The sequence below is a fragment of the Parasteatoda tepidariorum genome, chromosome 9, assembly GCF_982258835.1.
Source record: "Parasteatoda tepidariorum strain Cologne lab strain chromosome 9, Ptep-v5.0, whole genome shotgun sequence".
Classification (NCBI taxonomy): domain Eukaryota; kingdom Metazoa; phylum Arthropoda; class Arachnida; order Araneae; family Theridiidae; genus Parasteatoda; species Parasteatoda tepidariorum.
The window spans coordinates 94,081,042-94,108,157 of record NC_141763.1 but is presented as its reverse complement, the minus strand read 5'-3'; the positions used below and the strand labels follow the sequence as shown (position 1 = coordinate 94,108,157).

General features: G+C 29.7%; 4 protein-coding genes across 6 annotated transcripts in view; 2 read left to right on the top strand and 2 right to left on the bottom strand.

Moving 5' to 3' along the window:
• The window catches only part of Kap3 (kinesin associated protein 3), a 39,802-nt gene extending 26,145 nt beyond the window's left edge, over window positions 1–13,657 (bottom strand). The window contains exons 1-7 of one of the 3 annotated variants that reach the window (XM_087152389.1): window positions 13,569–13,657; window positions 10,960–11,042; window positions 9,841–9,972; window positions 7,578–7,729; window positions 4,360–4,554; window positions 2,320–2,456; window positions 1,548–1,635 (exon numbers count right to left, since the gene is read on the bottom strand). In XM_087152389.1, coding sequence (XP_087008515.1) covers window positions 1,548–1,635; window positions 2,320–2,456; window positions 4,360–4,554; window positions 7,578–7,729; window positions 9,841–9,972; window positions 10,960–10,994 — 739 coding nt within the window. In that variant the 5' untranslated portion in view covers window positions 10,995–11,042; window positions 13,569–13,657. Of the gene's footprint in view, window positions 1–1,547; window positions 1,636–2,319; window positions 2,457–4,359; window positions 4,555–7,577; window positions 7,730–9,840; window positions 9,973–10,959; window positions 11,043–13,394; window positions 13,448–13,568 lie in introns of those variants that run through there. The other 2 variants (XM_087152387.1, XM_087152388.1) reach the window with 2 other exon arrangements.
• A 735-nt stretch (window positions 13,658–14,392) lies between these two features.
• On the top strand, window positions 14,393–19,555 carry LOC147804348 (uncharacterized). Its single transcript, XM_087151539.1, has 3 exons — window positions 14,393–14,647; window positions 15,479–18,008; window positions 18,228–19,555. The coding sequence occupies exons 1-3, from the start codon at window positions 14,393–14,395 to the stop codon at window positions 19,553–19,555; spliced, it is 4,113 nt and encodes a 1,370-aa protein (XP_087007665.1).
• A 4,413-nt stretch (window positions 19,556–23,968) lies between these two features.
• Ccdc56 (Coiled-coil domain containing 56) lies at window positions 23,969–24,619 on the bottom strand. Its single transcript, XM_087152386.1, has one exon. The coding sequence runs from the start codon at window positions 24,531–24,533 to the stop codon at window positions 24,225–24,227; it is 309 nt and encodes a 102-aa protein (XP_087008512.1). The 5' UTR covers window positions 24,534–24,619; the 3' UTR covers window positions 23,969–24,224.
• Window positions 24,620–24,840: 221 nt separating this feature from the next.
• On the top strand, window positions 24,841–26,884 carry Dad1 (dolichyl-diphosphooligosaccharide--protein glycosyltransferase subunit). The gene is made up of 2 exons (XM_043047802.3): window positions 24,841–25,158; window positions 26,649–26,884. The coding sequence occupies exons 1-2, from the start codon at window positions 24,948–24,950 to the stop codon at window positions 26,777–26,779; spliced, it is 342 nt and encodes a 113-aa protein (XP_042903736.1). The 5' UTR covers window positions 24,841–24,947; the 3' UTR covers window positions 26,780–26,884.
• Window positions 26,885–27,116: the final 232 nt, after the last annotated feature.

Sequence of the window (27,116 nt, the reverse complement as noted above, 5' to 3'; positions counted from 1 at the left end):
TTCACATTCATAATATTATTTATAGACAAAACAAAAAATTCAAATAAAGAAGACATATTTGAAATATTAAGGCATATAATTAGGACTGGTCAAATACCTGCATCAATGAAAAACAATGATGTAATTTGATACTCATAATTATTATAATTTTCTCCTTTAGCTATTAATAACAAAAGAAAATAAACTTCCTTAATATATATTTAGAGTTTAATTTTAATTTTGTCAAAATAAATCTGCTGGCGCGTCTTTCTTTTTCAACTGTACAAGAAAGTTAGGTGTCCCAGAAGATTCATCATAAAAAAATTTTTGGTTCATCTCTGGGATTTCTGGTATATTTGATGTGCTACAGAGTGTAAGCAGAGTCACCAGTAACCTAAAAACGTTTTCCAAAAAACTATAATAATGGTGACAGTTAGGAGAAGCATGTCAATAAAAATTTACCTAATATTTGAATAAAAAAAATTATTAATAAAAGCAAATTTTTAATATGACAATTGCATATATTTATATAAACCTAATGATCTTCCATTTAATTTGCTCTATTGAATCTTGACAGTCAGGGTGAAAAGTACGATTTCTCCTTTTTATCCATATTAAATGCAACACATTATTCCCAGCCTTTCACTTGGGTATCTGATAGTTTAATCATTTATTCTTTAATATGTTGTCTTTTAAAAAGTGAAAAAAATGGGTTATTTTAAAGGGGGAGCTACACAAGGAAAACCCTTTATACACAGTAAAATTGCATTATGCAAAACAAATTTCAGCCTACATTTTTGCAATTAAAAATCAATACAAAGTAAATATTCTATAGAATAAATTAACTAGATAGATGCTGGGTTGACTCTATCAGAAATAAAATTTCAACTGTTCTGTACAACTTTTAAGTCATTGGTAGCAGATTTTGAAATAGTGCTGCTTGTTTCAAACTGTCGTTCGAGTGAAAAAAAAAGTTTAAAGCCTTAGTTCTTCTCTAAACATAGCAGAAAAAAAACTATAATAAATAGTAGTAAGAACACCAATATAATTAACAGTAACAACAACATATTTTTTTAATATCAAATTATTACGAGCATCAATTAAAAATCATCCATTAAATGTTCCCGTAAATAAGTTTAAAATTTCTTCCACGAATGTAGAGGATAGAACACATATACTTCTTTTAAACCCATTTGGGACAATTGTTCCCATTTCTGGAACAAGTCTTTTTTTCCCCTACCAAAAAAAAAAAAAAAAAAAAAAAAAAAAAAAAAAAAAAACAGACTGGTATCTCAATTTTTTTATGAACTAATCTAAGAGTAAATGGTAATCTGTTTGGAAAATATTTTAATAAAATAATTTTTTTTTAAATCTGAAATCAAAAGATCAAGATATTTTTCAAAATTAAAGTCATAACAAAAAACAAAAATATTTCCTTCGTTCATCATGTAAATGTTCCTCTTTCTATATTTTATGGGAGCAAATATTCCCATTATTAAAATTCACTTTTTGGAGTAAATTTGTGTTTCAAGAAAAAAATTTATATTTTATATAAATCTAAAGGATATTCAAAACTTTCTTCTTTGCAATTTCCTCACTCCACTGTTCATATCGTTTCAGTTCCCCATCGACAACATCGATGCACAAAGAGCCAACCTATTCAAAGTGCAAAACATTTGTCAAATAAAACACACTTCATAATAAAAACTTAAAACAGATTTAAAAATTACATTTAGTATTTTTTAAGGATAAAAGTCTCAAATGTAATCTTTCAATTATTAAGTTCATTGAATTACACTAGAATGGCTAACACTCTAAACAATGTGTGCTTAGAAGGTAAGAAGTTTGAGAAAACTTAGAAGAAAGTGATTAATTTATCAAAAATAAAATAAAAGAAAGGTGTCAATAACTTTTTTCTATAGTCACTATATGCATTATTGTGATTTGATTTCAAGCATTAATACAAGAGTAAACTGAAGCTTCAAAACAATTTTAATATTTAACTTTTTGAAGTTTACAACTATTAAAACATTTTCAGATTATGTAGCTAGAAGTTTATGGAGAAAGAAAAAAATCTTTTTAGAAAGAGAATACACATTTTAGTCTGCTACAAAACTCAAATCATACAAATATGAAAGATAATTTAAATATTATACAATACTTATTTCACAAAAGCAATAAAAAATTGCTTTATGATAATATTTTTCTTTATGACTTAATTTTTCTTATAAATTATGAATATACTTAAAAACATTTCTATTCATAAATCATTTTTTTCTTTCTCAGAACAAATATTTATTAACATTTCTTAAATAATTAGTTCATTCAATTCATATTTACCTTATGCTGAGCAAGGAGGGGATGGAATTGGGAAAAAACTGAAAAGCAGCAAAACACGTGAACTATATTGGTACTGAGTTCAATCGATTTACGTCCATCTTCTCGTAAAACTCGAGCAAGAGCACCAAGAAGGATTTCTAGAAGAAATATCTCGTTTATTAAGATCAAATAAACTTAACAACATAGTTGCACACAAATAATATCACATGTCTGTCTATCGTAAAAAGAGATTGGTTGTAACAAAATAGCCCTTAACAACAATATAGTCTTTAGAGCAACACATCTTTGATTATAATCAGTATAAAATTATTTAAAGTTACAAACAACTTACCTGAAAATATATTTTTTATCCCTTTGAATTTTTCTTATCGTAGACACTAAACAAAAGTTATTTCACTGAACTGGCACAAATTACAGACCTTAACCATTTTAATCAGTTATTATTGAAATATATTAATTATATCTAATTAGGTTATAAATTATAATTGGGGGAAAAACAATGTAAGAAATAAACTTGAACCGTAATCTTAAAAAAAAGAAACCAATTGAATTAATTAGCTAGTAATTAATGTCTTTTTTACAACTTCACAGTATTAACTTAATAACATTCTAACTAATTTCCTGACATTATTAACTTCATTAAACGACAAGGAATAAAATGGGTAGGCCAAGTCATCAGAATGGATGAAGACCGAACCACAAAAAGAGTTTTTGATGCCAAACCAGTTGGCACACTAAAAAGAGGCAGGTCAAATTTGAGATAGACAGATGGCCTAGAAAAAGGCTTTTTGTTCTTAAAAACAGGAAAACGCTGGCAGGAAAAAGGCAGGCAACTCTTTCGCACCCCAGGGTGGAACTTAAAAAGGCCCACCCTGGGCTCTCGAGCCATTCATGGTGATGGTAATTAATGTTACTATCTATTAAAAATAGATTAGAAAAACTATCAGAGTAGGGAATAACAGGCAATGACACACTTAAAAAATCATCAGAGAAAAAAATATAGGACCCTGAGCAAAAACCTCAAAAATGTATTGATGTAGGCAATACTGAGCAAAAACCTAAAAAAGTTATCAGTATAAAGAATTCCAAGCAAGCATATACCTAAAAATGGATGCACATCCCTACTGGGAAAATATTATAAATAACTAGCAATTATAGTTAATAACAAGTCTTCTGATGCAAATAAAAATGCAAATTTAACCATATTGCCTGGTATTCTCTATACTAATGTCCATTATTTAGATCAAGGCCCATTGCCCAACATTTCATTCACTTTAACATTTCCAAACTTAAGCTAATTGGATATTTTATAATAATCAGAAATTAGTTATAATAACAAAATAAGCTAGTAAAAAGGAACAATTTGTGAGAATTTATCCTATTAACCAATTATTAGTAATTATCAAACTGTTAATAATGATTGTTAATTTGTGATGAAACCTCACATATTTATTACTTTAATCTGAATTTGTTAACACTTATTAGATTTATTGTATTGACTATCATATATTAAGTTAAAAATAGAGAGAAAACATGGAAAATAACAAAGATTATTAAAAAGAGAAGAAAAAAAAATTACATTTTTATTTATTTATTTATTTAAAAAGCCAGAAAACAAAATAATGAAAAGATATAAGATCAGCTCACACGATTACACCCGCAAAAAGGAGAGCTTTCTAATATTATATCAATACAGCCAAAGCACATTTTGCTTTGGCAAAAATATTTTGAAATTTTACAAAATTAAATAAAATATTTTTAAATTCTACAAAAATTTAAAAATATTTAATTTTAATAATTTTTTTTCTCTTCTCATTAATTTTTATTATTTTCCATGTTTTCCTTTTATTTTTAACATATTTTAATAGTTCTATATACTTGCAGCTTATGAGCAGTAAATAAAATTTATTAATTTTCTTAGTTTTCCTTTTTTTTACTCTTTTTGTCTTTAATGTGCTGCATATATATTATAAAATTATTTACCCAATATATATATATATAAAACTTAAAAGAAAAGATAATTTTTACTGCCAGACATACCATTTTTACGTAATACATTTAAATTTCCAGTTTCTCGTGCTAACTGCAGTACTAAAGCAGATGCTCTAATTTTCTCTGGTATCTCTTCATAAAGAAGTTCAATATAACTGTCTACATTGGTGACGCTTGCCGATTCTTCATCAGAAGGGATTAAATCTGAGTCAGATGAGTTTGTTTCAACATCTTCCGTATTTACTAAAACAGAAGAGATAATAATAATGGAAAACACACCCATAAAAATTTAACTTTTACTTTCAAATTTACTTCCAAGGTCCAAGCTATTTTCCATGCAAAGAGAAACTGTGGCATTTTTATATCAAAAGTATAGATCAGAAAATATTAATATTTAAATGAAAATTAATTAATACATAATTATTAAATAGGCCAGATGGGATAAAGTGGATATAAATTCAAGCTTTTTTTAAATAAGGCTCTAAAACCAACTATCAAATTCATTTTACAGAAAATGTTGATGCATTTTATATACATTGATTCATATATATTAAATATGAAGCATAACTTATCTATTTCGTTTTATTGTCTTCTTACAGTAATGCATTCAAAAGAACATGTTTTGATATACCCACTTTATCCCAGAGTGTGGTAAACTGGATACAGTTCTAAAATTAGTATATGTTTCATTAAAAAACATATGTAAATAATGTTTTAGAAATAAAAATGCTCTTAAAAAAATGTATGCTCGATTATGTTTAAATAAAATAAGTGCAAAAAATATTTAATACATTAAAATATTTAATAAATTAAAGAATTAATTTTCATGGCTCACCTGACCCTAATAAAACTTGGGAGCCCTTATTGGCTAAAAAAGGAAAACCATTATTGGTTTTCCTTTTAATTTTTGTAATATTGATTTTAAAATTAAGAAAATGAATGAGAATTACTAGTTTTGTTTTTTCGTTTAAAAGGGCAAGATCAAGTCTTGACCGAGTTGCCCTGGTCAATCATTTCTATTAATGGTGTCACTATTTTCTCGCTTTTTTTCTTCCTTCTGTGCAAATTAGGGGGAGTTGTTTCTATGTTCATTTCAATTTAGTTGCTGTCTGACGGTTAGTAGTGTAATTTGGATATTAAATCTATGTTTCAAGTAAGCTTTTGTGCGTATTATTCTTATGTATTTGTCTTGATTTTATACTTCTGTATTTTTTATGTATTTTATATTGTATTCTCTTCCTGAACTTTGGCAAAACCTTTGGGGTACAGAGAGCAATTTAGACATTTGTCATGCTCTCTCGATAGAAAAAGTTTTGCTTTTATGGCTTCCGGAGCTGGTACCCCCTGAGGACGTCAGCTTCGGTTGTCATATTTATTCATTTTTTCATTTGCTTCAATTCTTTTGAATTCTCAGCTGCTTAGCGTGTTTTTCCACTGGAAGTATTGTTTCCATTTGCTTTAATTATTTTTAATTCTTTTCTGAATATATATTTGCTAGTATGAAAGCATATTTTTTTATTATCAATCTAGTTATCTCATTTTGGTTTGAAAAGCATGATGGGAAATACTAATGGAATATTCTATAAATGCATGTCCTTTTTTTAGTTCATTCAAAACATAGTTATTTGAAATATTATGCACTTTTTTTTCAAAAAAATTTGCTATTTCTGCCATTTTACTTTAAATAATATCGTAAAGGCAACAAAAATATTAAGTAAATAGCGCCCACTTGACCTTACAGTTTTTAAAGTGTGAATGGAAGTTATTATCTAATTTTTTTATGCCTCAATCACTAAGAAAAAGTCTTGCAAAACAAAATATGCTTAAAAAGTAATACCAGAAAAAATAAATAATCGTTTTGCTTCTTCAAACAAACCCTAACAAAAAACAGATTCACCAGTGAATATTATAATTACAGTCAAACTTATTTATAACAAGCCCTAATTTTATGATTTCCTGGTTTTCACAAAGAAATCAGAAATACTTGATTGGTACAATATTAAGACTATTGGAGCATAGGTCACTTTTAAATAAAGAAAAAAACAGTTTTAGCAAACAATATTTTGTAACTGAGGAAGATAAAAGTTGAACAACCTTCTGTTCAACTTAATTTAAAGCAAATTTAGATCTTTTAATCAGATCTTTTTTTAATTTAGATCAACTTAATTTAAATCTTTTCTTGTACTATGAAGAAATAAAAAGTAACTTGAGTAAGCACTATATTTATAATGTAGCTAGCTGATGTGCACTTTTACCATTTTCATGAATTAGTTGACATCCTAAGTCAAAATTTTTGATGGTTTTTAATTGATGGACCAACATAATCTTGATGGTAACCATCAATAATTCCACCATGAACCATTATATTTTTTGATGGTAACCATCACTCCAATATAGGAATTTGGACTGATTTATGATGGTCCAACATAAGAATAACAGCTTGTTTTGATGGTTTGTGCATGTTGAACCATTAGAAATTAAATGTTCGAACAATCATGAACCACCATCACCCCAATTTTAGAATTCGGACTGATTTATGATGGAACAACAAAAAAACAACCAAATTGTTTTGATGGTATATTCCTGCTAAATTAACAAGAATTAAACCATCATGAAAATGCATTGCTGAACCATTACGAATTTCCATCATAGTATCTTAGAAATGAAATGTTGGAACAATCATGAACAACCATTATCCGCATGCAGGAATTCGGTCTGATCTATGATGGATCAACATTAAAAAAATAAATAAATAAAATAAAAAATAAAAATTGTTTTGATGGTATATCTCTGAGGACCAATGAGAATTCCTGTTAAAAAATCATGGAAATGTAAAGGTGTAATCATCATGGATTGTCGGTGCATGAGAATCAAACTTCTTTTGATGGTTAACCATCATAGTATTAAAGTAACATTTTCCATCATTCGGCAATGGAAGCTTGTTTTCATATCAAACACCATGAATGCATAATGTAAAACGTTGGATAATGGCAACCATCAAATTATGTTGAACCATCATAAATCACACTAAAACCAATATAAACCATCAAATTTTTTTGATTGGACCATCCAGAATTTTGACTTAGGATGGCTTATCAATTATTATTAGCAAATGTTGTTGACTCTTTATGCTTGTTATAAGCCAATTTGACTTTAACTTTTGCTATATATTTTACCAATAAATCATTTAAAAAAAATTATATTGACCAGTAATATTATTATGCAGCGATCACAAATTAAATGAATAAAATTTTATTTTGAATTACCTTCTTCAGTTGATCCCTTTCTTGTGTGTAAATAATACAGTAGTTGTTCCACTTCGGTTAATTTTGTAGGCGGTACAAGAGGACAAGTGTCAATTATTGCTTGAGCTATTGCTTGGATTTCATCAGTATCAAATGAACCTTTAAGGCGGACGCTGCAAATGAAACAAATTTTACAAAAACTAATTTCAAAATGTTGAAACATTGTGAAAATAAAGTTAAAAAAACAAGACAATTTCCTTTTAACAAAAAGGTGAAGGGTTGCAAAATATATGAAATGAATTCTTTAATATTTATTGAGAAATGCTTATTTTAAGACAAAGAGTAATTTTGAAATCCTTTTCAGGAATTAAATATTTTTATAAGGATACACAATCTTCTTCAGAAGGTAATTGCAAAAAAATACACCTTTTTAGGCTGCAATGAATTTTGTTCATATATCCAATTGATGCTAACTTAATCATTATTTATTGCAAGAACAATACAAATTTGTCCAAAAAATTGAAAAGCAAAGTGTAGCTAATTACATATCACATAAGTAAACAAAACAATTGCAAACTTAGCAAACTTGAAATTTTGCAGAATTTGTCTTCATTAAAAAAATCAACAATACTTTCTCATTAGTTGAGGGCAAGTAAATTAAACAATTAATTAATTTATTTTATTATTATTTTCAGTGGTTACCTTTTCTTCTAAATAAGAAAAAAAAAAGTGAATTTACTTGTTCCTGGCTAATAGAAAAGTAGCAAATTAAACTACAGCAGTTTTTTAATTTTTCTGAAGAAAATATACATTTCATTATTTTTTCGGTATATAAAATTATAAAGGTTTTAATTTGTAATTAAATCTTTAAAAAGGCTTCAGCTAAAAAAGATTCTTTAAAAAATTATGAAATATTTTAAAATAAATTTAAAAAATTGCTCGAGATTACTTAAAAGATTTCAATTCTATGAGACCTTGAATAGTAACTCTACATTTGGAAAATTAGAGTTTTTTAATGGAAGCCACAAATGCCCAGAAAAGTTTTCACTTTTCCCTGATTTTTTTATAACTAATGATGCAAATTTTATAAACTAATTTCTCAGTTTTGTCTTATTTGCATGAATAAAATATACTGCAAAACACTTTGACTTGCTACTAAAGTTGAGAATAATTTTTTTAAAATAAAAAATCACAAAAATAAACTATAAAAACATTTTACATGAAAGAAGATAGCAGTAAAGATATTTAATTGATCAAAATAGATATATAACAGGTCAAAATTATGATCTGTGAATAAATGAATGAGCCCGCAATATAAACGGGATGTGACATATGTGAGGCTGAAGTCCTATTCTTAGCCATAGATGACACAACTGAAGAAGCAAAAAGTGCCACCCTCAGCCTTAAATTTACTTGGTTTCACCAAGCAAGTTTGCTGGTACTGGCAAGTTGCACTAGAAACAAAAACAACATAACTGATCAATGATAACAGTAAGAGTGCCTATTAACTAGTCCTTATTAAAAACAATTGTTGACAGTTAACATAAATGTTTAAAAATTAAATACTGTTTCCTTCATATTTTTGTTTAATAGTCAAAATTTTGACGCCCGGTGGCTGAGCGGTAGCGCTTCGCGCTGTCGTGCCACAGGTCCTTGGTTCGATCCTTGGGCTGGGCAAGGCCGACTCAGCCTTTCATCCCTTCAGTGGGTCGATAAAATGAGTACCAAGCATGCTTGGGAACTAACACTGGGGGTTCCGCGTTCGGCTGACCACCTGACCGGAACATATGCTCCCGCACCCCAGAGCCCAAGGTCAAGAAAACTGAGATGGGCACAGTCGGCCTTGGCCCTCTTAATGGGCTGTCGCGCCACTGAGTTAGTTAGTTAGTCAAAATTTTATAGCAAATGTCAAAATAATTTTTTGTTACAAAATGTTATTTTTTTCCTTAAATTGATAAAATTTTTAGATAATTTTAGAAATATGAAACACATAAATATCTATATTATAATATAAATTAGGCCAAAATTGTGCATCAGGAAATGTATTTCAAAATTTGTGCCAATTTTTTTTCTTTTATCGAAAAAAAAGATTGGACTTTTAGGGAACGCACACTCAAATTTCTTTTTACCTTATTGTTCGGATATTTTATTTAATTAATTACTGTTCTGCGGGCACCTTGGAGAACCAATAATGAAAAGCAAAAAAGGGTGATTAAAAAATGGAATAAATAATTAATAAAGTACAATTATAAAATAGTGCAAATGAGTAAGAAAATAAACTTACACTTTTTGAGTATCCCTTGATCCTTTTAACATAAAGTCATTGAGTTGTGCAAGCATATTAGGGTCCACATCATAATTGATAATTAATGCATTCTGTGTGGGGTGCACATCTAAATGCTGGAATCTAACATACCTGTAAAATAACAGCAATTTTAATAAACAGACAAAATTCATTCACTTCGCATTACTATAAAAAATAGGGTCAAAAAAGTATCAGGACCAAAAACAAGTGGGAATGAGGAAAACTAAAGAAGTAAAGAAGACTTCAAAACTTCAGACGACCCAGGCGAGATCAACAAAATAAAATACCAACCCATGACTAACAGGGAAGAACAAACAGTGTTCTCCCTAAGCATTTTTAAAAGGGCAGCCCCACCCTTTGATCCCTATAAATGCACCCTCCTGGAACTTTTTGTAAAAGTAAGCTGTCATCCCTTAAAAACACTGCCCTTTTATTTTTTCAGAAAAAGACAACTTGTTTTAATGAAAAGTCCACTTCTGATTTATTTAGTTACTGCAAATTATTTAACTTTAATTTTCATCATTCATTTATTTTAGTAAGATTTTTCTAATGCTGTCTAGTTATTATGTCAAATTATTATTTGCACAATATTCGGCTGCAGAGATATTCAAATTTTTAATTTAAAGGGGTTTTTTAATTAAACAATTAGGATATATTAGTAAATTTTTTAGTGATTTTAAATTGTATCATTATTTTCAATAAATACCTTTTATTTAAAATTGTACCTTTAAATATTTATTTTCTCATAATTTTCAGTTAAAAATATTTTAAAAAAAGTGTAAGATTTTTACCTAATTGTTTATTTTAATTACATTATCCATATTTAAGTTACTATTTGCCATTGGGGATTTCCCACAGTAGTTTTATTTGATTGAGAACTTTGAGATCTTACAAAAATCTAATTTCAAGCTTTTTACACATGATTCTAATTTTGAGTGACGATAAACGTCATAGTAACATAGCAATATGTTTTAACAATAAACCAAAATACAATATGATACAAAATTAGGCATAAAATATATTATGATAAAAAATTAGAGGATCTAATGATGATAAAAAGCATAAAATTCCTTGATTTTAAAATTAAAATAGTTTTACCGTTGTATATGCTGCTCTTCATCTTGTTGATGCATGATATCAGTATTACTAAACTTGACTCATAATATCAACTGCAAAATTGGCTAAAGAAGAGTAAAATAAAATACATATTACAAAAATAAATAAAGAAACTTAAAATTGAATATTTATGAAATCCAGTTATCCTAAGCGTTTTTTTGGGGGGGGGGGGGCAGCCTGCCCTGCCTGCTCATTAATTGCAATAAATGTGCTCTTTTTGTAAAAATAAACTGCCATTCCTTAAAAATACAGCCTTTTTATTTATATTCCACTTCGAAAAAATAATTCACTGTCTAAATAACAATTACACACTGGTAAAATTATCCGTGTTAATAAGTTTGATTCTGATTACTATTACAAATACTTGCTTTGTTAGGATAATTCTCAACTGGTTAAAGTTTTATACTTAAGGGCATATTAATATATCTCTTGAGAGATTTTAAATTCTAAAACTATTTTTTTAAATACCTTTTTTTTAAAAAAGAAATGCACCTTCGAATGTTAATTTTCCTATAATAATTAGTTTAAATTATGGAAAAAAGCTTTAAAGTTAATTATCAATTAATCATCATCTTTAGTTTACGTTTTTTGAAAAAACAATTGCATAGAGATTGCCTCTTAGCATGCCTTTAATCATCTTTATAAACTACACATTTTTCTCATATTTTGATAATAAGAGAGAATTACTTTTTGAAATATACACATAAAATAGTGGTTAGTTAAAAGAGATTAATGAAACAAATTTTGAGGATAAAAGTTAGTTATTACATAATATTAAACAGTTTGATAAATTTTTACAGTGTTAAGTGAGTGGCTTTTCAAAATACAAAGTTCCCCTTTCAGACTTTTTTTTATTCCTAGGGAGATCTCAGTTAAATCAAATATACTGATTTTTTTTATGCATTATTATTTCCATTAAATACGAATTACATGGAGGGAAATAATTTTTTTTTAAAAATGCACCGAGATTGCCTTTTAGCATGTCTTTAATTATTTTTACAAACTAGAAATTTTTCTCTTATTTTAATAACGAGAGAGAATTGAGATTTGAAATAAATACATAAAACATTATAAGTAATAAATACATAAATTATTATAATTTGAAAATTTTAGGATACAATATAGTTATAATATTATACATTTTGATACATTTTTACAGAGTTTTAAGCGAGGTCACTTTTAATGATTTAAAGTGACCTTTTCAGAGAAGAAGCACCCAGTCCTTTTTTATTCCTAAGGAGATCTCTGGTAAATCAAATAAATATACAAACATTAATCTAACACTAAACCTCTAATTAAGAATGCACTGATTTTTTTATGCATCACTATTTCCATTAAATATGAATTACACAGAGAGGAATAATTTTTGTGAATTATGAACAAATCCAGACCATAATTGATGGATTAAAGATGTTTTTTAGACTTAAACTTTAAAATAAAGTTTACACCATAAACTATATATGCTTGCTTTTGCTTAAGCACTATAACACGTTAAATATGCTAAAAATTGTAGAAAGGAAGCAACTAATAAATTACGAGGAGTACCCAGCAGTAAATTAGCCAAATATAAAAAGTATTCGCCAATTTTCGAAAGTCTTTTGATAGTCTTCTCGAAAGTCTTTCGAGAAGAATTCATATTGGAAAATCTATAATTTTGTGCGTAAAGATCTTTGTTAAAAATATGAGATTCAAAAGGGAAGAGCAAAAATCCAATAATTCTAATTTTTCAGGCTTTTAAATTCATTTTCAATGTTTTATGAATAAATTTTAATTTTCCCTGAGATTTTTAAGCTATTTTTAAATCCCCTGTATTTTTCAAGTTCTTCTTGAGGCATATAAACCTCTTTTTTAAGCTAATGTTAGAATTTAAATATGCCTTTCATCATTATGGAGACACTGCAATCAGTCTCATAAAATATAATAGAAGAGATTAAACTGAAAAGCTGACTGAACACTTCTTTTTTTGTACTATTAAGCACCTATTGCTCGTAAATACACTACAACTAAGTACAATTTTGGGGTTGAAAAAACACGTATTTATCAATTTTGTTATTGATTAATTAAAAAAAAAAATTAGCAATGCTAAGTTTGATAAAAAAAAAAAATCTAATTGTTTGGGAAATTAGATATTAAAATTTCTTAAAAAAGCTTTAAAAATAACTTTAATAAAATATTACATCAAGAAACATTTCAAGTAAACATATATACGTAATACATAGCGTAATATATAGTGTAGTATACATAATACATAGCGTGCATTTATTTTTAAATTAAATCGATTGCTGTGTTATTGAATATTTTCAAATACACTGGTTAGGTTTGCTTAAAAGCAAATTTATACATGATGCTGAATTTTAATAAAATTTTTAAGAATGAAAAAATTATAAATTAAATAAAAACAAGTTTTAAAGAATTACAAATCGTTTAAAAGACACGAAAATTAATGAAGTCACACTTGAGAAGAACTGAAGTTGCAAGCAAATAAAAAATACATTAAGCAAATTGATCAAATGCCACATATAAAAAGAAATTACATCATTACAAATATAATTAAAGTTTAATTTAAAAGAACAATGAAAAGCTAGATTCACCCATATTAGAATCAAATTTACGAACACAACAAACATTTGTTTCGTTTTTAACAAGTAGGTTGTTGCCAAATTTAAAAGTGAAACATTCAAAACAAATTTAAGAGCAAAAAACTTAAGTTTAACAGAAATAAGTAGCGGTAGTATTAATCGCATAAAAGGGCTTTTCTCACTGCATGTAAAGTACGCCTTCGATCACCATTGAGGTAAAAGGAGAATCTGATTGAAAATCTCTCAAATTAGATTTCTTTCCTTCATACAGCAGTCGGAGGCTCGTGAATCACATGCGGTGAGAATGGCCTTAAACAGTTTGCATTTTCTCTATATTAAAAATAATTTGCAGCAGATTGTGTGTTCAACAGAATTCTCATACTCGAATTTAGAAATGCGAGCAAGAACCTGATTAGTCAATTACATTTATTCGCGAAAAACTCGCATAGAATGTGAATGCTCTCTTAGGACTCATTAATGTCATAAACGTACTTATGAATGTTTTGAAATTACCCTAGCAACAATTTTACCTTGGCCCCAGCTGGGTTCAAAATTGGCACAATATGGACTGAACATGCACTGAGGGACCAATATTGGGATTGTTCAATATCTCAGAAATATAGCGCCAACTTGGCATCTTTGTCTCAGCATCCTCGCCACCGTTTGTTGTAACCCTAATCAGTTGAAAATTAGTTGTTGATCTTATAGCATGAGCGTGCTCGTAGCACCAGTTATAATAAAAATCTTTAATACAGTCCATTTCATTTGTTAACAAACGAACCAGCATAGAAATCAATCAATTAGTATCGAACATTAGTGATCCGTAAAAACCGGAGATGGAAAAAGAAAAACTAAATAGATCGAAGCGTGCCGTCAAAGGTACCATAACAAAGCTAGAAACATACATTGACCAGACAAAGGAACATAACCATACTGAATTAGAGGTCAAGCTGAAGCGTGTGGAACAATTGTATAAAAAAGTTGATGAATTAAAGGAGCATTATTATGGGCTAAAAGACATAACTGACCCTGAGGTAACTGAAGTAGAAACGGACTTGGAGGGAACAGTAGACAGACTCGAAGCTCTGGAGGTAAGAATTAAAGATATTCTTAACTCTTTGATAATTAAACCTTCAATAATTAATTGTGAAAATGAAATATCTCAGGCTGATTCGAAAACAAAACTAGAAATTAAACTACCCGAGATACCACTACCGGTATTTCATGGTAAATTTGACGAATGGCCCAATTTTAAATCGCAATTTGATAACATTATAACTAAAAACAATGATTTAAATGACTCTCAAAAACTGCATTATTTGAAAGCGTCATTGCTGGGTGACGCTAAACGTCTCGAAACTGTTGACGATTCTTTTGAATCACTTTTAAAAGCATTAGAAAATAGATTTGAGAATAAACGTCTCCTCACTGAGACTTACATAAATCAAATTTTGGAAATTGAAAAACTTACAAATGAATCAGCTGGAGATATTAGAAACATGGTAGATATTTTAAAGAAAAATATCAGAGCTTTGAAGCTTCTAAATTTTGATCGTAATAATTTATCTGACATACTTCTGCTTAACATCATTTTGAAAAAGGTAGATCGAGAAACTAGAAAACAATATGAACAAACGATCGCATCAAATGAAATACCAGAATTGGATAAGTTTTTAGAATTTTTAGAAAAAAGAAGCCAAATTCTTGATAGTATTAGTCGAACAGCTTCTTCTTCAATTTATAAACATAAGCAAGCTGTTAATAAGAGTAAATCTTTCCTGAATTCGAATAATAATCCTAACTCTTGTGTAATCTGTAAATTACCACACATGATTTATAAGTGCAATACTTTTCAAAATATGAAGGTTTCGGATAGATTTAATGAAATAAAACGATTAAATTTGTGTATTAATTGCTTAAAGAATAATCACAAAGTTAAAGACTGTAAATCGAATAATTCTTGCTTCGTTTGTAAAAAACGCCATAACACTTTACTGCATATTTATGAGATTTCTTCCCCGCCTCCTACCTCCTCAGTTTCTACGATGCCAGGCGCCGATCAAACAACTGTCTCGCAAGTGCATGATTCATTCCCACAAGAACATTCGAACACTTTTTCTAATTATTTAGTATCAAAAAAGAAACAAAATATTCTCTTGCCTACTGCAGTTGTTTATATTAGAAATGAATTGGGAGACTATTATCCATGCAGAGCGATTTTGGATTCTGCTTCTCATCTTTCTTTCTGTAAACAAAAATTAGCTAATAACTTAATGTTGATAAAGGAAAAAATAAATGCTTCTGTTTCTGGATTGAGCGATATTTCGGTAAATATCAAACAAAAGATAACCACTGCAATTAAAAACAATAGTGGGAGTTTTTCAACATCTTTAGACTTTTTAATTGTTCCTTCGATTACAAATTTGACGATAATTAATCCGGTTGAAGTATCTAATATAAAGATTCCATCGGACATTAATTTGGCTGATCCAGAGTTTAACACACAAAAAGAAGTAGAATTAATTATAGGTTGCGAGCTCTTTTTTGAAATTTTAAAGCCAAATCAGCTTCGATCGCCATGTAGTAATTGGTTGTTTCAAGAAACTGTTTTTGGTTACATAGTCGTAGGGAGCTCCGATAATAGTACAAATAGAGCATATTGTGGATTAACGCTTAGTTCAGATATAAATTCGGAAAGCCTTGATAAACAGCTACAAGCATTTTGGAATATAGAAACTGTTGAGGAGCCCTCTGTTGAACGTAGTGTCGAATTTGAGTTATGCGAAACTCAATATAAAAATACTCATTATCGAAATCATGAAGGGCGTTACATAGTACAGTTGCCTTTGAAGGAGGATCCCTCTTCGCTCGGTGATTCTAAAGCCGTTGCCGAAATGCGTTTAAATCAGTTATGGAAAAAACTCTCAAAAGATGAGGAGTTGCAATCACTTTACAAATCATTCTTAATGGAATATGCTGACTTGCAGCATATGCAATTAGTTGTAGAACCTCTTGATAAAACAACTTCGTATTTTTTACCTCATCATGGTGTACTTCGCCCAGATAGTAAAACCACTAAGTTGAGGGTGGTATTTAACGCTTCCTCCAAAACGACATCCGGTCTTTCTTTAAATGATATTTTGTACAAGGGCGGTACTATACAACAAGATTTATTTTCAATACTTTTGCGATTCAGGCAACATGTATATGTGTTCACTACTGACATTTCTAAAATGTTTAGGCAAATTTTGATTCACCCTGATCATCGAAATTTACAGTTGATATTATGGAAGAATAGCGTGAATGACCCAGTGCAAACCTTCAAACTTAACACTGTTACATACGGAACTTCTTGTGCACCCTACTTAGCAACCAGAACTATTAAACAACTAGCCATTGATGAGGGTGATAGTTTTCCCTTAGCCGCTGCTGTAATAATTAGAGACACTTATATGGATGACATTTTGTCAGGTAGTTCAGACTTTCAAGAATTTCAATTACTACAAGAACAGTTAGTAGAGCTGTTTAAAAAGGCGGGTATGAGCTTACACAAGTGGTGCACTAACACTTCAAAAATTCCTAATTCCATACCATTAGAAGACCAAGCCTATGATTTCTCTTGTGAGCCACCTAATACCATTAAATCCCTTGGGGTTATCTGGAACCCAAATTTAGATTATTTTACTTTCAAGGTTGATGTAAATATGCATGACTCATACACCAAACGAAAGGTCTTATCCACCATCTCACGCTTGTTCGACCCCCTTGGATTCCTTGGTCCCATACTAACCAAGGCTAAATTGTTTCTCCAGAAACTCTGGATACTCAGATTGGAATGGGATGAACCGCTTCCAGATTCAATGGCTAAGGACTGGCAGTGTTTTGTTTCTACTCTGCCTGTCATTGAAAACATGCAAATTCCTCGTCACGTGGGGGAGAAGAGGGGAATCCTGATTCACGGCTTCTCCGATGCATCAGCCGTTGCGTATGGAGCAGTTCTGTACATGCAATCAATTTCGGGAGAAACATCATATACGAGACTTTTGTGCAGCAAGTCCCGCGTTTCACCAGTAAAGCCTATCACGATCCCTCGCTTAGAATTGTGTGCCAGTGTTTTATTGGCACAGCTTTTGAACAAGGTTCTGAAGTCTCTAACCTTGCCCATTCAACAAATAATTTTGTGGACAGATTCTACAATTGTGTTGGCATGGCTTCAACGGTCACCTGATCAACTCAAGACTTTTATCAGCAATCGAGTTAAAGTAATACAAGAACTCACTAAGAACTGTCATTGGAATCACGTTGCATCTGATAAAAATCCTGCAGATGTCCTCTCTCGTGGTTTGAATGCTTCGGAAATTGCTTCCCATGAACTGTGGTGGTTCGGACTAGATTTTTTGAAAGAAGAACTGAATATTGTTCCAATAGAATTTGAAAAACTCTCTTTGGACAGTGAATTTTTACAGGAACTCAAACCCCCTGCCAAAATACTTTTAACTTCTTATAAACTGGACTTAATTGACAATATTTTAAATCGTAGCAATAATTATACTAAAATTTTGAATGTTTTAAGTTATGCTTTCAGATTCATATTCAACTGTAGAAATCCAAGTAGCAAAAGATTTGGTAAGTTATCCTCTAATGAACTAAAGGATACGGAATCCTTTTTAGTTAGAAATGTACAAGCATCTGCTTTTAAGGAGGAAATAGAGGCCATTTCCAAGGGCAAGGCTTTTTCAGGTAAGAGTAAACTTAACTCTTTAAATCCTTTCCTTGATGGTCATCAAATTGTCCGAGTCGGTGGTCGTTTGCATAATGCTGCTCTGGATTATTCTCAAAAGCATCCAGCTATACTTCCTGCAGACCATCCTTTCACTAAATTGTTGATGACTCATTTGCATATCAAAAATCTCCATTTAGGACCTCGAGCGTTGTTATATTGCACTAGAGAAAGGTTTTGGCCACTTCGTGGTCGATCGATAGCTAGGAAAATTGTACATAAATGCATAGTTTGTTTTAAACATAAACCCCTTGTTTCAAATCAACTTATGGGAACCTTGCCTCGAGAAAGAGTAAACCCTAATTATCCTTTTTTGCATTCTGGTGTTGATTATTGCGGCCCTTTCCAAATTAAATATAAACACCAGAGAAAGGGGAATTTCCAACGGATTTATGTTGCAATATTTGTGTGTTTAGCCTCGAAGGCGATTCACTTAGAAGTTGTTTCCGATTTAACAACCGATGCTTTTCTTGCTACTTTAAAGCGTTTTGTAGCTAGGCGTGGCAAATGTGCTACGATATCATCTGATAATGCAAAAAACTTTGTTGGGGCTAGTAGGGAATTGCAGCGATTGCAGAATTTAACTAGATTTCCTGACGATAAACTAGCATCCTATTTGGCATCTGAAGGGATAGTTTGGAATTTTATTCCTCCCAGAGCTCCAAATTTCGGGGGCCTCTGGGAGGCAGGGGTCAAATCCTTTAAGTTTTACTTAAAACGAGCTACAGGAAATCTAAAATTAACATTTGAGGAATTCCTTACAATAACAGCACAAGTCGAAGGAATCCTAAATTCTCGGCCATTAACACCTTTGTCAGATGATATTGATGACCTGGATGTTCTGACACCAGGGCATTTTTTGGTTGGAAGATCTATAACTGCCATAGCTGAACCAAATTTGTTGGATAAATCGGAAACCCGACTTTCTCGATGGCAAAGATTGACAAAAATTGTTCAATACATTTGGACTAAGTGGTCTCGCGACTATTTGAACAATTTGCAACAAAGAACAAAATGGAAAGTAGAGAAAACCAACATAAATTTAAATGCGATGGTTTTAATAAAGGATAATCTTCCTGTAAATCAGTGGGTCTTGGGACGAATTTTAAAACTATTTCCTGGAACGGATGGAAAGGTTAGAGTAGCGGAGATTAAAACGAGAAAGGGAATTGTTAAACGTAGTATTAGTAAATTGTGTATTTTGCCATTGGACAATTAAAAAAGATGTGTGTTAATTTTCTCATTATATGTACCTACAGCATTTATTCAATCTTTGTAAATTTTAAATTGGAATACGTTTATGTACCATTGTTATGCTAATGTTGTATGTTTATTGAATATAATTCAACGGCGGGTGGATGTTCAATATCTCAGAAATATAGCGCCAACTTGGCATCTTTGTCTCAGCATCCTCGCCACCGTTTGTTGTAACCCTAATCAGTTGAAAATTAGTTGTTGATCTTATAGCATGAGCGTGCTCGTAGCACCAATTATAATAAAAATCTTTAATACAGTCCATTTCATTTGTTAACAAACGAACCAGCATAGAAATCAATCAATTAGTATCGAACAGGGATGTTTATATTTTTTAATATTGGTCCTAGAATGGCCTACATAGGACAATATAGAACCCATTTTGGCTAAATGATGGATTTAAAATATCGGGTAAAACTGACAATTCTATGTTGGGACGATATTGGTTGTTAAGTGGTTCTAAAATATTGGGTGAGGTGAATCGGACAATTCCATATAGAGCTAATATCGGAAAAATAACGGTCCTTTTGAACTCTTATTTAGCCAAGATTCATAAATATTAACCAAAGTTATTTTGCTTCTAGTTATTCTGCTGCTATATGTATACATGTGAGATGAACTGATTGCACATGACGAATCGTATTTGCGTTTGAACGTTCATGCGAATAGCACACAGTTGTTGTTCTCGTAAGCTATTAAGGAACTGGAGAGGGAGAGATTGTTCTAATTTTCTAGTGGCACCATCTATGGCCAAGAATTCGACTTCTGCTACACCCATACGCCACAGCTGTTTATGGGCCGAACCCATCACTTCATACCAATAGATCCATTCGTAAATTGATCACAGAATTATCAATCACCAATTCAGTTTCTCCCAGAGGTATAATTTATCGTGGGAACATGGAGAACTTTGCGACTCGACAAATTTAACATGCACCAGTTACCATTTACTACACAGGTAATCATGGCCAGAATTACTTTTAACCATTTCAGGAGCACTGTGATAAAAATGTCTCATTTAATTTTGACAATAATACATAACTAAAATTGAAATAATTTTCATCTTTTAAACTACACGGTTTATAATCAAACATTATGAATTTTGAAACATATAGAGCAGATTGCTTCATTTTAAATATGCATATGAGGATCAGAATTATGTCTCTTAACTAAAATTTTAGTTTAAACAATTTAAGCCTGCAAACGGTTAACTGATAAAACTTAATAAATAAATAAAAGAGCAGAAATTAAAATTTGAGAATCATACACAAAAAAACGCAGGAAATAAAATTACTACTTTTATAAATTTACTGTGCAATCTCATAATAAAAAGAAAATTTTCATTCATGGCTCTACGAACAAGCTTAATGATTTGTTAATATAATCCACTTTATTAAATCCTGCTTATATATAACGTTATTCATGTAAAAAATCTTAGGGGACTTGATTATTCATATTAAAAATTCTAAAAACTTGAAATATACTGATAGATTTGTTTATATACATTAGATAGAGAGATTTTGCAGAATCCTTAACATTAAACAATTAAAATTGATAGTGAGTAACAAATCTCATTCAAAGTTTATAAATTAAATATTTCCCACCAGCAGAATCTAATATCTACAGCTGTTAACAATATTCTTGAGCGGTGAGAAATATATATACAGTACAGAACCCGTTATCCAGAAATCATAAAACCGGAACGAAATTCGATAAATTTTCCCGCCATTTCTTAAAAAAAAAAAATTTTTTTTTCCTCATAAGATTTTAGAATTTTTCGTTCTTTTTTGAAAGATGTTTACCTTACCATAATTTTGGAAATAATCATTAGTGTATTACTCCATTGTTTTTTCTTCTTTTTAAGATTACTTCCAAAAAAAAGTTTTTTTTAGTTGGGTTTAATATTAAAAAAAACGGCTTTTTGTAGCGATTCAGAAAACCGGAAAAATCAGTTATCCGGAATAGCGATGGTCCCGATCGTTCGGGATAATCGGTTCCCTACTGTATATTTATTTTCAAGTTTAAAGACATTTAAAATTCCTCATATTTAGACAGGGTTCGTTAATTTAAATCGCGATTTTAACAATCATGATAATTTTCGTTGATTTAATCAAGAATGAGAAATTAAATTTCATACTAATTTTCACAGTTTCAAAATTAAATTTATTTCAGATAATATTGCTATGTTATTGAGTTTCAGTTAGCAAAATTATATAAGAATTTGGTATGAAATAAATTATAGCCCTTTTGAAATGATATTTGAAAATCTTATAACTTTCTTTTGATTTTTCAGAATTCTAAAAAAACAAAATAAAATAGTTATTATTATATATTAATAATTAAATATTTGTTTGTAAAAAGTAGTTATTGAAAATATTCTCTTTGAGTGATAAAAGTCTTACCGTTTAGCAGATTCTTAATTTTAAAATGCAATTTTCAATACTACAATTTATTTTATAACTGCAAATATATTTTGGAATCTCAAAGTATAAACAATTTTAAATAGAAATAATTTTAATAGGCCATAAAAAAAAGCTGTTAAAAGATAAATTCAGATTTCTTTTTCTTATAAAGGCATTTTTTTTAAATAATCAGTTTAGTTATTTTAAATTGAAATATTTTTCCATATGCAATTAAAACATAAAAAATCATTATTTTGTCTTCCTTTTTTTTAGAAAAAAAAAACTGAGAAATTAATTTTATTTGTTTATTTTAGCTTGTTTCTCAGTAGCTGTAAATAGTACATTTTCAATAATTTCACGGAGATCATTTATCTTCATTAAGAATTAATGCAAAAACAATTTATAAAGCAATAATTTTCAATGTAATTTAGGATTTATTTTTGAAAATATTTAAATTACTATTGTAAATAAAAAATTTAACTAAGTGAAAAATAAAATTTCTCTGAGCATTAAAAAAAATCATAAGCCATGAAAGTTTTCTTAAAAAAAATAATTTTTAAATAATTTTGTACAGACTTTATAAATTATTTCAAACAATAAATTAAACTAAACATGAAAAGTTCAACTCAAGTAGGACTGACATTTTCATTAATCCTTTGGTTTTGTTCAATCTCATGCAAAACCAACATGTAATAGGAAAATATAAAAAAAATAAAAAAGTTTAATTGAATTGGCAAACAAATTTAAGTAGCATACGAGGCTTGCTAGGAAAAATTAAATAATGAGAAATTGATAATTATATTTTAAGAACGCGAATAATCAAAGAGAAAATAATCTAAATTCAATACTTAAACACACTTACGGATTACTGGGATTACACGCAGGCGACTGCTTCACAAAATTATCGCAACGAACATTGGTCCCTTTAACTAATGAAACAAGATTTAATAGGACATATTGTAAGAAATATCGATATTTAATAATATACCACATTATTTTTTTTACATTTTAACGCATTTATACATAGATTATAGTCGTCAACATTTTCATCACGAGAATAAAATTTATCTACATTCAAAATAATGTAATCATAATTATTTTCTTATGCATAATAGCAGAGACAAATTTTTTTAATATGATATTTTATTGATAATAACCATGGTATTGTCGTATTTAAAAATTATAGCTGTCAAAAAAGATCCCTACATTGTCATATTTGATATACCTATATGGGAAGGATTCCATATCGGTACATACGTCATGTTTTGATGATTTTGGAGTGGCTTACTAGACACTAAAAAAAAAGATAACCCAGTAGAAGAACAACTTGAACAATAATTTTTTAAAATTTGTCGTAATTTTAAATTCCTTAGGGGGTCTTGATGTGAACAGTATCGGTATATACGTCAAGTTTTGATGATTTAAGAGTGTCTTACTAGACACTAAAAAAAAGACAACCCAGTAGTAGAACATCTTGAACAATAATTTTTTAAAATTTGTTGTAAGTTTAAATTCCTTAGGGGGTCTTGATGTGAACAGATACCCATGTGAAAATAACCACCTATATGTATTTTCAATACACAGTAAAACATGTGTAATCCAGAGGAGATTTCCTGAGGCAGAATAATCTCCAACTCTTGAAATTTTCCGGGCAGTGGACCACGAGAAACTATATGTAAAAAAAAACACATCACAGAAAGGGACCAACTCAAAAGGTAGAACTTGTAGTCCTCCTCGGGCAAACATCTACTTGTTTTTAAGACAAATAGATTTAAATATGCAAGATTTAAATCTATTTGGCACCTTGGGAATGGCAGTTTGCAATACTGATCCCGAAACGGAAATATCTCTGTAAACCAGCAGTATTATTTGTTTGTGGTATTGTTTCCTTTGTCGGGAAACTTAACTTTCAATTTGTTGAAGAACTTGGATCATTGATTCAAAGACCAATTAGTACCCACTCAAATATGAGACAATTTCAGACAAAATACTTTTCAACTTTTATTGATAAGAAAACAGTGGCATCAATATTAACAAACTACAAAGTCAAAAAGAAAAAAGGATGTTCAACTTTCCATTACAAATTATGGCAGAGTGTGCAATTTAAAGTCTAAACATAATTGCCCAGTTGAAAACGTATAGATTCTTACATTTTTTACAATTCAAAGACGTAAATGACAATCTACATATTTTTTGCTATCCAAGGCAATCTACATACATTTCAGAAAATTGTTAAGTAGATTCCTGATCAATTTCATCCAAAAAATTTTCTTGTTTGATGGAAAATATTGAATATAAATATATACCGAAGACAGCACCAGCTAAACATACACCAGTAATAATATTATTTTTCCGTATGCGTTTCAATTTCATAACTCTTTCAGCATTTTCCTTTTCTATCCTCTTCATATAAAGTTGCTGCGCAGGGTGTAAATCTGAAGTCACATTATTGTTATTGGTCGAAGCATATAATTTATGCTGCTTAAATGTGCACAACAGCTGAGAAAATGGTTTAATATTATACTTATTTAGTATAAACATTTTAATTTTTGTAAACTAATGTCTGTGTATTTACTAACATTAAATATTATCTCAGTACAAACCGTTTCTGCCTATCTATTTCTTCTTAGTGAAGAACCTAAAAATATTTTGAATAAATGACAAAATATTGCTATATATATATATGCAATCATTATTTTAAACAAATTTTTATTTAAAATAGATGGAAAATGTTCCAATTTAAAATTTTTAAACTGTAATACAAAATTAAAAGAAAAAGTATATGCAAGCTGAATAAAGTATGAAAGTGAAAGAAATAGGTCACTCGAAACGTTATATCAACTCAACTACAACTTCAACTACGCCGATGTAAACTTTTGGTTTTGACGTGACGAGTCATAGCTTTGGCTAGTTAATGTAAATTTTCATTTGTAATTTATACTTTTATTGGATACAATGGGGGCTAGCGCAACCGATGTTCTTTCAACTTTTTTCAAAGATTACAGAAATAGCACTCCTCAAAAGATAAAGATTATAGATGCGTATCTCTTCTACATTCTCTTAACCGGCATCGTTCAATTTGGATACTGTTGTCTAGTTGGCACTTTCCCATTTAATTCCTTCTTATCAGGTTTCATATCATGTGTTGCATCATTCGTATTGGGTGGTAAGTACCGAATAAAGTTTAGTTGGATAAAAATACTCTATGAGATTTTTTATCATAAAGAATTTAAAATAAAAAAATTGGTTCCTATGTGCCGGATATTAGTTAAAATCTCATCCTATGTCCTAGTGCCTTTACACTACGTGTAAAAAATAGAAAAAAATTCACAGATTTTGTACTGTGGTGACTATGAGTTATAGTCTTCGTATTGGTTCCCAAGTAATTTTTAGTGTACCGTTGACCACTGTCCTTTAGTCACGAAATCATGTCGACTGCCTAGGCGCATGTAGCTTTATGAAAAATATTTCTATTTGTCAGGCAATATTTCTAATTTCCAAAAGAGCAAATTATTAATTGGAGGGGAATATTTCTGTATTGTGATCGGTTCCACCAATTCCAACCATTGTCGTCCACTTTTCCTGTAATACAGTGTGGCAAATGCAATGAGATGAAATATGTCAGTCAGGGGATATTTTTGTGTTGGTACCTGTTGGGAGATTTCCGTATCGAGATCTGTGGCAGAATAATCTCCAAATCTTGGCGACTCACAGGCCCACAAGAAACTTAAAAAGAAAAGAAAGAAAAAAAAAGCAGAAAGGGACCAGCTCAACTGGTATAACTCCTAGTCTCCTTTGGGCAAACACCTTTTTTTCTTTCCAAAAAAAATTGCAAGTTTAAAACCTATTTGGCACCATGGTGATTGTAGTTTGCATGACAGATCACAATACGGAAATATCCCATACCTGTTCATGCAAACTACAGTCGCCAAAAGATTTTAATCTTGCAAAAGAATTTTCATTATTATTTTACTTAACTGAATATAATTAAGAAAAGAAAAAAAATCAGCTTTACAAAACTCATGGTACAGTATAAAGTAAGCTAGTTTCAAATTTTGCTTTTCCATGTGTCTTTTCGAACAAAAATTAACAAGTTGTAGAAGCTGCAAAACCTATTTCTAATAAAAGAAATGTTTTTAGCTTATTCTTTTTTAAAATACCCCCTAAAATTTGCCAAATTTTTGACCAACTGAATATTCCACTAAAGAACCAAGTAAAGGCCAAATATTCGTTACACCCCTACTCAAAAGCACTGTTAATGTATTTACGTTTTTGTTTAATGGTTGCATTAAGTATTAAAATATTAACTACCTACTGCTTTAGTGTTTATTTCATTATATGTCTTATTTAATTTTTGTGATTACAATTTAACAGCTCTATTTGCTTAAAATTTCAGCTGCATTTGGTTTATTAATTGAATGTTTAACATTTTTACTGTGAATAACACATTTGACGCAGTTGTCTGAAAAATAGCCCAGTATGACTATGATGAGTTAGTTCTTTACTTTGCCGCTAACAAAGTCATAAATGCTGGTTTCCAAGATTTAACCAATTTTGCCAGTCCGTGTTAATGCCTATAATAGCATGACAGCTTGTTTAATAATTTTATTTAATTTCCAATGTATCTTGATTTTGCTGTTAATTTTTCTTTTTTAGTTTGTCTTCGATTGCAAGTAAATTCTCAAAACAGCAGTCATTTTGGCAACATCACTCCAGAAAGAGCTTTTGCTGATTTCATATTTGGCCATGTTGTTCTTCACCTTGTTGTCATGAACTTTATTGGATAAAAGACGATGAATTGTAATTTGGAATTTACATTTTGGATATAAGAAGTTGGTTCTAACATGGTATTGTCCTTGCATTATAAATGAAATAAATGCTTTTTCTACTTATATTTCTATTACTTTTTTTTGGTCTCTTTTATTTTATTATTCAAGGTTGATATAGTTTAAATCACTTTTATATAGCTGCCAACTGTACTAGATTTTTCAATAGACTGGATTTTGCCAGTTTCTCCTGGTTTTTGTACATTTTAAAAAATTCTCTAAAATTGATTAAGTTGCCTTAAAAAATCCCTCTTCGAATAAAATGCGTAGATCATCGCTTGCTTGAATATTTTATTAA